Source organism: Nanorana parkeri, unplaced genomic scaffold, assembly GCF_000935625.1.
Source record: "Nanorana parkeri isolate BGI_ZX_2015 unplaced genomic scaffold, ASM93562v1 scaffold39, whole genome shotgun sequence".
NCBI lineage: Eukaryota > Metazoa > Chordata > Amphibia > Anura > Dicroglossidae > Nanorana > Nanorana parkeri.
Genome location: NW_017306307.1, coordinates 967,948 through 981,048, shown reverse-complemented (window position 1 = coordinate 981,048; position 13,101 = coordinate 967,948). Strand labels below are relative to the sequence as shown.

At 46.1% G+C, this 13,101-nt stretch overlaps 1 protein-coding gene across 3 annotated transcripts in view; it reads right to left on the bottom strand.

Moving 5' to 3' along the window:
- OXR1 (oxidation resistance 1) overlaps positions 1 to 13,101 on the bottom strand; it is a 388,393-nt gene that overhangs the window by 97,249 nt on the left and 278,043 nt on the right. For 2 of the 3 annotated variants that reach the window (XM_018570898.1, XM_018570903.1), the window contains exon 1: positions 11,592 to 11,843. The exons of the other annotated variant lie outside the window; for it this stretch is intronic. In XM_018570898.1, the coding sequence (XP_018426400.1) occupies positions 11,592 to 11,760 (169 nt within the window). In that variant the 5' untranslated portion in view covers positions 11,761 to 11,843. Of the gene's footprint in view, positions 1 to 11,591; positions 11,844 to 13,101 lie in introns of those variants that run through there. 3 annotated transcript variants of the gene reach the window in all.

Here is a 13,101-nt window from a genome sequence, read left to right as displayed (position 1 = left end):
GCTTGCTTTAAAGGCAAAGTCCACTTTTAAGGGAAAAAATAAAAATAATGCACGTATTTATTTTAGCATTGGACCCAGTAAAGTAATGCAGCTGCAATGCACTGGCTCCTGCAGACTCTTCCTCCCGTCCATACCTTGGTACAGACATTCATTATCACAGACGGGAGTAAAAATGATTGAACTACATGTGAGGTGATATCAGCCAATGAGACCGCATTTCATGTTACACCCTGAACATGGATGTAACATGAAACACGGTCCCAGACGGGAACTTTGAATGAAACCTGAGTAACCTGTATGTTTGCTGGTTGGTTAGTACTCTTGCCTGGCAGTGCCGGTGGTTCGAGGTTGGATTCCCAACATTATCTGAATAAAGTTTTCATGTCCTCACGTGTCTGTGCGAGTTTCCTCCTAAAGTAAAAACTGAACAGTAACAAGTAGGGATGCACCGGTATATATCGGCCGCCAAAACATATCGACCGAAAATTGCACTTTTGGCATAAAGCCGAAAGTGCCATTTTTCTGCCGATACATCGGCGCATCCCTGCTTTCTTTCCTCCCCGCTGGGCGCTGCTCTGTGTTCCAGCAGGGAGGAGAGAAACAGTGATAGCCGGCCGATCGCTGCAGGAGGAGAGCAATGTGAGAGGCCGGCGTCTCCTCCCACACCGCTCAGCCTCCTATCACAGTCCAACAGAGCGGTTTGTGGGCGGAGAGAGCCCGCTCTGTCACAGGAGGCTGAGCTCTCCTCCCTACATGGCTCGTTCAGCCTCCTGTGACAGTGTGTGTCAGAGAGGAGAGCGGTACAAGCACTTAGCGATCAGTGATCGCTGAGTGTTTATAGATAATTGAGGACATGGTATGTGTACTATATCCTCAATTATGAATGAATGGGAAGTGATCTTCATTACCCTCATGTAATGAATGAACAGGAACACTCAGTATAAAGGATTCCTGTTCATTGATAACATGGACACAGAAAAAGAAAGAGGACTCTGTGTTCTCAATCTCTTTTTCTATTTTAAAAAAGGGAAATATCAGGGGTCTGTTTAGACCCCTAATATTTCCCCAAAGCCCCTAAAATAAAAACATTTAATAAAAATGAAATAAAAATATAAAAAAATTAAAATACAATTTAAAAAAAATTAAACTAAAAAACATTTTCGGTATTGTTTCGGCCTAACAATTTTTTTATTTCGGTTTCGTTTCGGTTTTAAAATTTCCATTTCGGTGCACCTCTAGTAACAAGTTAAATGAAATCTGATGAAAACGGCTCTAATCTGAATAACATCTCCAATTCTGAATATCATCGGCCAAGTCATGTGTGCAAAAGGAGGAAGTTGTCTTAAAGTGACATTAAACCCTCAGATTTTTTAACATAAAACAATACTGTAATGTGCGCCTTACTGTAATCCATGGTTGTTTCCCTTCTCTTTGCTGCTCTTCCTTTTAAATCTGTATCTCTTCTCATGCTGGGCAGAACTTCTGTTTTGCAGCAGACTGCCTTGTCTCTGAAATGGATAAATGGTTTCTGTGTGCAGGTTCACAACCTGAGCCAGCACTACAGGAAGAGGCACTCAGCTGCAAAGGGAAGTTCTCCCCTAGCATGAGAAGAAATACAGATTTAAAAGGAAGAGCAGCAAAAAGGGAAACTACCATGGATTACAGTAAGGCACACATTACAGTATTGGTTTATGTAAAAAAACTGAGGGTGTAATGTCCCTTTAAGAACTGCATATCTACCCCTATTTAAAAGCATCAACTGCTAGTAAAATAGTATATGTATACTAAAAGAAAAGTCTAGATAGAGCATGGATACTATACCATACGATAGAAAAATCCAAGGTTGCAGAACTCTTGAAGAGGAACTCTACCCACTCTTCCTTTGAAAAGGTATTCTCTTACTTCCTGTTGTGTCTTTGAACAGAAAGTAGAAGAAAATATCCCCAAAAAGGGACACGACAAAATAAAAAAACTGACAGGGGTTACAACTATTACTCAATATAAAACTGTAACATGTTTTGGCTTTATACTGAACAAAGGTTATAAAACAGATACTGCTTCTTTTTTTACACTCAGTATTCGGAGGTGGCCTTAAAGAATGTTTTTTCTCGGGGGGAAACATTCTCCGTCGGCCCCCTAGCGCCGTGACTGTACCATAGAATTCCAGTCAGGAGACGCAGTGCTTGGAGGGATTTCTGAACAGCTGACCAGGCAGTTGGAGTGACAGAATGGTGTATTCTGTGTGAAGAACCGTTCCCTTCTTCTACTGAAGATACTGTAACTTCTATCCAATGCAAGCCGCATGTCCCTGAAGCAGAATGTTACCCCCCTGCCAAGAGAAACGCAAGTTATGGCAGAAATAGACTGTCGCACTCCATACTGTACGCAGCAATGCTGTATGGATGATACCACGGACCAGTTTTAGGGCTCAGTAACATGGCCGTTCACTGCCCAGAACACAGTATTTCTGCAGCAGGTATGGACAAGTCATAAACATTGCTCAAATTCCCAAGCTGGCTTGCACTACAATTGCCTCCCAGGTGCAGGCAAGCAAGTGCCCCATCGCCTCTAACGACTACATCCAGAAATGGCCGCACTCCAAGGGTCTTCACCAAAAATAAAAGTCTTCATTTATGCAGCGAATACACTGTAAAATTCCTCTCCATGCATGCTCAAACTCTAACGAGTTTCATCATTCCGGCTTAATCAGAGATTCCGGCTTACTCTATTAGTAAGCCGGAATGGTGAAACGCGTTAGTGTTTGAGCATACATGGGGCAGAACTTTAGTTTTTATTTGCTCCATAAACAAAGGGAATGCAGCTATTTCTGGATGAAGGGTATGGGCAAGTATTTCCGATTAGTTGTGGCTGTTGAGCATACAAATCAATGACAGTCTGAGCAGCTCCTAAGTTGTCCACGTGTACTGGCACATGGAGTGAACACCTGTGGTTAGGGTCAGAGCCACTCAACTGTACCTAGCCGTATATAATTACTCCTTAAGCGATTACATGCGAATAGCCGCAGGCAGTGTCTGTACAGGCTTTGCATGAGGCTGAACATACAGTGATATACTGACCTGGGCAATGTTCAGCCATGAACAACCATGTAAAGGAGCCTTAAAAAGGAGAACTATGGGGTCAGGGCTTTTCCCCGTAGTTCTCCTTAGGGTAACGGAAGGACACAAACTAGCGTACTCCCTTTACCCTAAGCTCAGTATACCGCGAGCTACAGCTCGCGGTATACTGAGACGACGCAGCCGGAGCGGATCACGACATCGAAGTCGAGATCCGCCCAGCTGCGTGAGTCACAGCTGGCTCTGCCTATCTAGAGGCAGAGACAGCTGTACCCGCCCCCTCCTCCGTCCGTTCCGCCAGTCAGCACTGGCGGATCGGAGCGAGGAATCCAGCCCCTCCCCTGTCACGGCAGAGAGGTGAGCGAACGCCGGTATGTGTTTGCTCACTTCCCGATCTACTGAGCCAACCTGTGACAGTCCCATTGTCACAGGTCGGCTAGAACTATGAGGTGAGTGAAAATCACTCGCCTCATAATTCTCCTTTAAGAGGTTCACACCGGCCCGCATGCTTTATGCACCGATGTGAAGGGTGAGTGGTGCTTTGTTACAATGCATTGCACAGTTTACTTTTTTCCCCTTTATTGAAATGTCAGAGAATGACTCTATGCATGGTGTGTTAACACGCGGCCTATTTACACACTTAAGGTTGGGTTCACACCTGGACGTTCCTAAAAGTTTAAAAACACATTTTTTAAGCATGTTTTTTCTCCAATTAAACGCACGTTCGACGCTCGTTTTTTAACCTCCCTGGCGGTATGATTTTTTTTTCCCTTTTTTTCCTGTATTATCGTTTTTTTTGTTTGTTTTTTAACTTTTAAACTTCCCGCCGGTTCCGCCCCCCTGCAACGTGGACGCTCGCAAGGGACGGAAGACGGCAGCGGCCGGAGGACGCAGCGGGGATTGCGGACAAGGTAAGACCTACGCTGTGCTCCCGAGTGTGGCTCAGGGTTACCGTTTTGTTAACCCCGAGCCACACTCGAGAATACCAATGGATACGCGCTGAAATCTGCCCCTACGCCTGAGAAAGAAGCTCAAATACTTTTCCGCGCATAGGGCGTTTTTCAGCGCGACAAAACGGGCTGAAATACGTCCAGGTGGGAACCATGCTCATTGGGATTCATAGGATTTCACTTCTTGAGCGTTTTTCAACGCTTTGATCAGCGCTGAAAAACGCCCAGGTGTGAACCCAGCCTAAAGGATAACTTAAAAAAAAGTGTTTGCACACAGTTCTGGATCCAGTCAAATCTTCTTTAATTATATAAAAAGGTATAAACCAAAGATAGCAGTCGTGTTAACACATTTCAGCCAAAAGAGGCCTTAAACATAACTATAGTTAAGGCCTCTTGTGGCTGAAACACGTTGGTAGGACTGCTATGTCTGGTTTGATGCCTTGAATAAAGAAGACTTTTACTGGATCTGGAACCGCGTGCAAACACTTATTCCTACGGTTTATCACAAAGAGCTTGTGGAAGACGTGGTTGTACACTGGTGTTTCGTGCATTGGAAAAAGGAGGACTCTGTCTTGTGACCTTATAAATGAAAGCTTACATTTACCTGCCCTCACTCCTCTGAGAACTTCACTGTGTGGCCTGCTGGAAGCCGCAGAGTTACTGCAACACAAAACTCCCAACCGGACATTCCTATAGACTGTTGGGATACATAATAGATAGCCACAGGAATAAACAAAGATTCCTCCATGGACGCACGGATGATTCCCTTACCTTTTGATGAAAGCATGCAACTAAAAGTGTCTGCTGGGATCGTCCCAACCTGATGGGCATTCAATTAAAAGCACAGTGCAGTCGGAAGCTACCTCTGAAAGTAACGTATATGCCAGGAAAAGTTTTTGGACTTTTTGAGTAAGGCCAAATTTCATGACTTTTGAATCCTGGAAAAATAAGTGAAACTCCAAGAAAAATAAACAAGAACTTCTTTGGTATGGATGACAAAATTGAATGAATGTTTTATATTACTTAAATGTATCTTTAGCTGCAACCCCATATAGTACCTTATACACTATGAATCAACCTGGCCAGATACTGGTAGAATTCTCCACTGGTCACTCCATGAGATCTTTCGATTGCCGTCCATGCTAAACAGCACACTGCTATCTAATGTATTCAGCAATATTGAATCAGACGCATGCAGTGTTCAGGCAATCATTTTCTGCCCGCCACCTTCGGCAAAAAGTCAGTTGAAGCAGGATGGTGCCGGCAGGGACACTAGGAGCTTGAAATCTGAGCTTTGGGTGGCCAGCTTAAGGGAGCAGATCTGCTGAGGCAATGCTATGCGCTTGCGGCGTGTTTCCGGACCGGAGAAAATGTGACATGCAGTATTTTTTCTGTTCGGACCGGAACGGACTGCGCTGGTGAGAACTGTAGCCCATAAAACACATAGGGAGACATGGGGATGCATTTTGGGTGCAGGAGCGCACGGTTCTGGTCCGTGACAGAATCCGGACATCGTCTGAACAAGCCCTTAGGCTGGGAATTGGAGTTTTGGTACAGCTGGGTTCGATCACAACACTCATGTTTCAGGCACTGGATGCTAGAGGGGGGGGGAGTCATTTATAAAAAAAGGTAGAACTGCAAGGTAACAATTCTAATTTCCTAATAATTGCAATCAAGCTACAGAAACCACAATAGAAAACCCGCATTGCCATTTCAACCTGAAGCTGTACAAATAATGTTTTTTTCTGCATTATTCCTACTTTTTAACAAGTCTCAGTTCAAATGTAATAATTCAATGCAAAAACAAGTTTTAGTTTTTTTTGTAAAATCAAAATGATTGTCCTGAATGGGTTTCCAAGTATCAGTCCCAGCACTGAAATGGTACATTGCCTGCATGCTTTGTCGTAGCGCTGGCTGTGTGAGTGGAGGAGGGCTATCCGGCTCCCCGCCGGCTCTTATAAGTACACGTTTCACTTTATCTCTGTGCATCACGTCTAATGAGAGCTTTCCTGATTACTAGGCTTGTCTTCTGACATTGTTCACAATGAGGAGACATACAGCTCACATTACAAGAAGTCTCTGAATTTCCTTTATAGAAGTGTAAACTAGGGGCCTATTGGCAATGCTGCGTTGTGTTAGCACATGCACATTATGCCCAGAGGTAACGTATGTTACCTTACTATAGCTGTTTTTTTATGGGCTGCCTAATGCATCAAAAAAGGTGCATATTCTATTTTCTGCAATGCATGATAGGACACTACTGTGCACTGCAATGCATGTTGACATGGTGTGTTGGAAAGCCGTTCAGAATGAATGACACCACTTTGCACCAACATGCTGAACTCTGCGTTGTAAAAAAAAGGCATGCATTACCACACAGAGATGATGTGAATGGGGATTTGGGGTTCCCATAAAGAGTATCTAAACCAAAAGAAATGGATATGTGGTGGCTGCATTAGATGTCACTTTTCAAGATTTTTCTCCTCGCCACCAGTTGATTCTCCCAGTGACACCTTTTTTGTCCACACTCGCTCAACTATCTGTATCAGAGCAACAAAAACAAGATGACTACGGAACTCCACTTCTATTATACATAACATGGGGCTGTTGTATGGTTCTCAGAGACAGAAGCAAACAATAAGGGAACAACAGAGGGGGCCAGGCATAAAGGCAGACATGGCACAGAAAATGGAGCAGATCCTGCTCCCAATTAAGAAAGACAGTAAAAGCCCCTCTGTTAGATAGGAGCGATCTGCTCCATTTTCTATGCCATGTCTGATGCCACACTATGCATAGAGAGCAGGAAAGCTTCTTTCTGCACTTCCCTTTAAACTGTCACCCCCCTTACCCACTCAGAAGAGAGCAAAGGGGAGCAGGGAGGCTGTTAAGGAGCATTCCCTGACAATAAGCAGGCTCTGCCCATGTAGTCTGTTCACTGCATGGGCTGAGAAAGGCAAGCGAGATGTCTGCCAGGTTACTGGCATGGAAGTTCACATCCCGGCCACCAGGTCCAATCTGCCGCAACCCCTTTGCTAATTAGGCCCGGACCCCACGCTGGTTTTTATTTCATTCTGAAAAGAAGCTGGTGCAAGTGGCACAGATAGACCTCACACAAGTCTCTGTGCTTTGTTAACGTGGGTACATCACCCGCGCCAGTTTCCTGCACCGTTATAATACCTCAGGAGGGTTTCTAAACCCCCACATTTTTTTGCATATATCTACTGCTAGCAAGCAGTAGATGTATGCAAAAAGTTTTTTTTTTTAAAGCGGTTTACACTTACCTGTGTCTTTGCCGCACGCTCCCGTCCGAAAATCCGAAAATGCTCAGGCGGCCACAAAGCATCTTGGGGCGGGCGCATGCGCAGTTCGGATTTTCGGCCGGGAGACGAGGAGAGACACAATGTAAGTCTATGGACGCGTGCACCCGCATGCAGACACCGTGGGACAGGAAGTTCCAGCAAGGACAGAGGAGTCAGCGCTGGATCGGAGACCCGCCGCAGCGCTGGAGGGACAGATGAAAACATCGGGAAAGAAGAAGAAGATCGGATTAAGAAACATAATTTAAGGTAAGTGCTTTAAATAACATTGGGGGGAGCGAAAAAAGTTTTTGACTTTAATGTCACTAAGTGCCCCAATATAATTAATAGCAATCAGCACAGGAAGTTATCAGCTCACAGGATTTCTGGCAGGATCAACGGGTATTTTTGGGGGGAACTTACACAGATATAGCAAACCACTATTTAACAGACCAAAAAGGGAAACAAATAAGAGAAGTAAGGGCTTTTGTTGAATAAGGTAAACAATGGTTCGCAATGTTTATCATAGAACCTTTAAAGCAAAAAAGAGAAAACGGAAAAAAGCTTCTATTCTAAGTACACATGTTCACATTTCTGTGGCTCAGTTTCAGTTGATGGGGAAAGCTGGTAGTAATAGATGAGAAGACAGAAGTATCTGCAAGCCTGGGTTTGTTGTACAAGCCTAGGCAAATGATAAGGGAGGGACATCCCCCAGACAGAGAATCTCAGCTCGCAGTGTAAAGGAATTCTCAGCCTTTTATTTACAGACACTTCTACTATTTGTATAGTAAACACACATAAAGGTCATCATGTAGATAATAAAAACAAGTTCTAATTTTCCCTTCCAGAATATGTTCTCAGAAGCATCCGATGGGAGAGGAACGGGGAACACCAACCTCCAATTTTTTTTCCTATAAAAGCCTGTTTTTGTATAAAATGTAATAACAAGCTACGAGCAGTGCACACTTCACCCGCGGCCTTATCTCCCAATATATGATCTATTCAGCTGATGACCTTTCATTGCCTAAGTTGAGTTATTGCAACAAACATGCACTAAACATCAAACTCCTGGTGCTGAACTAGAGTAAAAACAAAGAAAAACACATTCTTCACCAACAAGGACACTGGAGAGAAGCCTTTCTTAACCAGGGATCCTAGCAAGGTTGTTAGTTGGAAATCGCCAACTGCTCAAGGAACCTCTCTCAGATCAATAGCCCCCGACACCAATGATCTATTTAGCTAACATAGGAGACATTCTCTCCACTGAGCGCCAACGTAGGAGACATTCTCTCCACTGAGCGCCAACGTAGGAGACATTCTCCCCAATGACCACCAATATAAGGAACATCCACCACACTGATCGCCAATGCAAGGTACATTCCCCCATTGACCACCAATGCAAGAGACATTCTGTTAAGCAAGGGACAAGCGCCACACTGACCGCCAGTGTAAGTGACAAGCGCCACACTGACCGCCAGTGTAAGGGACAAGCTCCACACTGACCGCCAGTGTAAGGGACAAGCTCCACACTGACCGCCAGTGTAAGGGACAAGCTCCACACTGACCGCCAGTGTAAGGGACATGCTACACACAGCCCACCAATGTAAGGGACATTCTTCCCTCTGATCACCAGTGTAATGGGGTCCTTCTCCACTGACTCCCAATATAGGGGAGGATTTCACTGACCACCAATGGGGGCAACCATTTTCGAAGTCTGTGTATTTTAACCATCACCATCATTTGTTTTGTTTCATTTTTATTATTGAAAATGATGTTGCATAGTGCAGCCCTGGTTGTCATATAAGCCAAGTATGCCACATTCATTATTCTTATATCCCAACTTACTGTAGATATGGTAGAGCTATAGATATGGTAATTACTATCAGGGGATCCTTGAGACCTGAAAGTTGAGACAGGCTGCTGTAGAGGATTAAAATACATGCAGTTGTTTTATCGTGCTTTGCTTATCTGTAAACAAGTGTACAGGAAAGTGACACTAATCCCTCATCAACAACTGAACGGGAACATCAGCGCAAGGACTAAACATCTGAGGGCCTTTTCCTGGTGCTGGGTTGCTTTGTATCATACATGGGCTCCTTTGACATATAAAGAACAGCTTTATACATGATATTCCAGAGCAATCAGATTGTTGCTGCTTAGCATGAGCAGACCAATCAAAGTTTTCTGATGTGGTGCTATAAGATAAAATAAATCTCTACAAAGGGTTCCCATAGATAGAATTTATATAAGGCGCAAAACTCATCTTCCCATCAGGACTCATTGCGATGGGAGCACCCTCACCCAATCATCGTGGGCTCCTGTATATCAGCAATGTCCCTCAACAGCCAGAGAGCATTTCTGCCTAGGAGCATGTTACAGTAGTATTAGGCAGACCATGGCTGTCCAGCTGCTTTAGTACTACTGAAGTCCCTCCATGCCTAATGCAAAGCTGATGTCTAGCGGCCACTAGGGGACATAATTAGATTCGCACATACCCAGCAGCTGGAAAGCCATGGGTATGTAAAACTTGCCATAAACGTCAAGAAATGGTTGTACATTGCTTGCACAGTCCAGCTGCCTGCTGTTTACAACAATGGAGGAGGGAAGCAACGTGCAGACAGTCCTAGTGGGTGCAGTGAAAAAGATGGTCTCCCCCAAGACTTTAACCTCGGCCCCTCATGGTCTCTCCTAAGACTTTAACCTCGGCCGCTCATGGTCTCCCCCAAGACTTTAACCTCGGCCCCTCATGGTCTCTCCTAAGACTTTAACCTCGGCCGCTCATGGTCTCCCCCAAGACTTTAAACTCGGCCGCTCATGGTCTCCCCCAAGACTTTAACCTCGGCCCCTCATGGTCTCCCCCAAGACTTTAACCTCGGCCCCTCATGGTCTTTCCCAAGACTTTAACCTCGGCCCCTCATGGTCTTTCCCAAGACTTTAACCTCGGCCCCTCATGGTCTTCCCAAACACTAATCATTTAGGGCTGTCAACCGCTGCATCAGATGTTGGGCCATGGCCTGATCTAACTAAAAAAAAGGTCAAAAGGGAGAATGTACTCTGATATCTATAGACACACTCTTTGTAATGGCCAGAGCAGACCAAACCGAAAAGTGATTCTCCCACTGAACTGGTATTTACTAACAAAGGATGGAATATGTAATGCTGCAAGATGATTGGTGTGCTACCATCATGCAAGTGCTCAATCGGTTCCGGGAGAATCTGGAAGTTCAGCCAGAGTTCCAAACATCAAATCGGTAAGATTCAGACTACACATGTATTCCCGAACCTCTTTCAGATCACATTACCAGTGTGCACTAGTTGTACCTAGCAGCCTAAACTGTGCCCATATGTCCATCCTTAGGATGAGTATACACAGGGGACATGATCACTTACAGCATCTGCAAATGCTGCTCCCACATCCATGGTTGCACCGGCTCTCCCCCATCCACTGTGACCCAGCTCTCCCATCCACTGTCGCCTGTCACCACCATCCACTGCCGCCCAGCCCTTCACTGCCGCCCAGCAGCCCTTCCCCCTGCACTGCCGCCCAACAGCCCTTCCCCCTGCACTGCCGCCCAGCAGCCCTTCCCCCTGCACTGCCGCCCAGCAGCCCTTCCCCCTGCACTGCCGCCCAGCAGCCCTTACCCCTGCACTGCCGCCCAGCAGCCCTTACTGGATAAGTAGAAAGGTTCTTGTTGCACCGCTGTATGCATATGATAAAATGTGAAAGATGTCATTGGTCAATGCTGAAGCCTGATGAAGGGGCCCTGCGAAGTCCCGAAAGCGTTTGTATCCATTCTGACAACTTGTTCAATAAAATGAGCATTTGGTGATTCCAAAAGGATCTTCTGCGTGCTGGTGACATCTTTCACATTTATCTTTCCCCATGCACTGCCGCCCAGCAGCACCTGCATTCATACACTGGCTAGCCCCGTCCTGGCCGAAGGGTCCCAAATAGTCAGTCAAAGCAGCGCAGCACCATCAAGGAGGGTAAACAAAAAAAGGAAAATCCCCTCTTAGGTGGGCCTCTAGACAGTGTGCCCTGAATAAAGTGCCCGCCCCCCGCACGCACAGTCACCCAGCACCCCCCACCCACTGTGGCCCGGCACCTCAATCCAGTAGCACATGCACATCTGGCAAGGTTAGGGAATACCAGCCACCTATCAACAGAACATTGAACATGTATGAGCACTTTCAGAGCCCCAAGCACAGAACACACACGCCATGCATACCATAATACACCCCCTCCCCCCAATACCAGGACCCCCCCTGACCTGCAGGCACGGGGCTCAGCTCATCATCCGTTCTATCCGGTGGACTCTGCCCCAATCCGTCCTTCAGGTAGTCCTGGAAGTGCACCTCCCGCACCCCCAGCCACAGGCGATTAGCGGTGCCTCGCAGGACCCGTCCGCTCCTCCCGGTGATGCCGGTCAGGTAATCCATCCTCCCCGGGGCTCGGCCCGCACCTTCCGCCCGCTCTCACCGACCACACTGCGGAGAAAACTTTCAACAAACTTACTGCGAACTTCCCACTGCCGGGCCACGCCCACCGCACGACTTCTCCACCTACAGCCTGTAACCTGTCACACAAGACCCGCCCCCTGCCCAAATTCACCCACATTGTCATAGTACGCCCCCACTGTACCGCCAAACCCCGCCCACCGCACGACTCCTCCCTCTACAGTCTGTAACCTGTCACGCAAGACCCGCCCCCTGCCCAAATTTATCCACATTGTCATAATACGCCCGCTATATACAGCTGACTGCAGGACACCCCCGCCAAGGAAAGTGGGAGACCCCGCATGCGCTTTATATCTGGACAGGGGGAGATACCACTATAGAATGAAGGGGGGGATTGAAAGGGGGATGATGACGTGTTGGTTTCCCCTCTGAATTTTACAGTTCAGCCAGATACTGTTCTAATGTACATGTAAATAGGGCTGTTCTATACGTGTAGGCTGGGAGCTGCAAAACACTGATTAAAAGCTGCCTGCACGTCTCTAAAAGCAGCCCAGTGCCCAGAACATGTTAGGCTGCAGATCAGATGTGTACTTATTTCTCACCTAATGTGACTGTGTGTCTGTGTATGTAAAGCCAAAACTTTTTTTTATTTTTTAAGAGAGGAAAAGGGTTGGAACCCCCTGTCAGATTATTATTATTATTATTTTTTGTTTCATCTGTGTCTCCTCGGGGAGATTTCCTTGTCCAAGAGATACAACAGGAAGTGCCAATGTTCTGGCGGCAAGAATTCAGTCTCCGTGCCATTGGTCAACATGAGAAATAGAGACAGTGACAACAGAAACTTGACATGGGGCTCTAAGCCTTATCTGATCCATCCAAAACTAAAACAAAAAAGTAGCAGCTCCATCCGGAGATAGCTTGTGAGGTTAAAAGTACGGGAAGTGTCCCCTCACTGGTCCCTAACAAGTACAAGGGCAACTTTCAGTAGAGTTGCTCATTCAGGCTAAAAATGGTGACTGATGTGCACACAAAGGACATATGGACCCCTTATCCTCCCCTCCAATCATAAAAGTAAATCTGAGCTTTGACCATGCAGGGCAGATCAGAGGTGTGATAGACCAAGGGTGAAGGCATTCTTAGAGCACCTAGAGATAGTATGGGGACACGAGAGATATATAGAAGCATGGGCACGGAGAGATATATAGAAGCATGGGGACGGAGAGATATATAGAAGCATGGGGACGGAGAGATATATAGAAGCATGGGGACGGAGAGATATATAGAAGCATGGGGACGGAGAGATATATAGAAGTAAGGGGGACG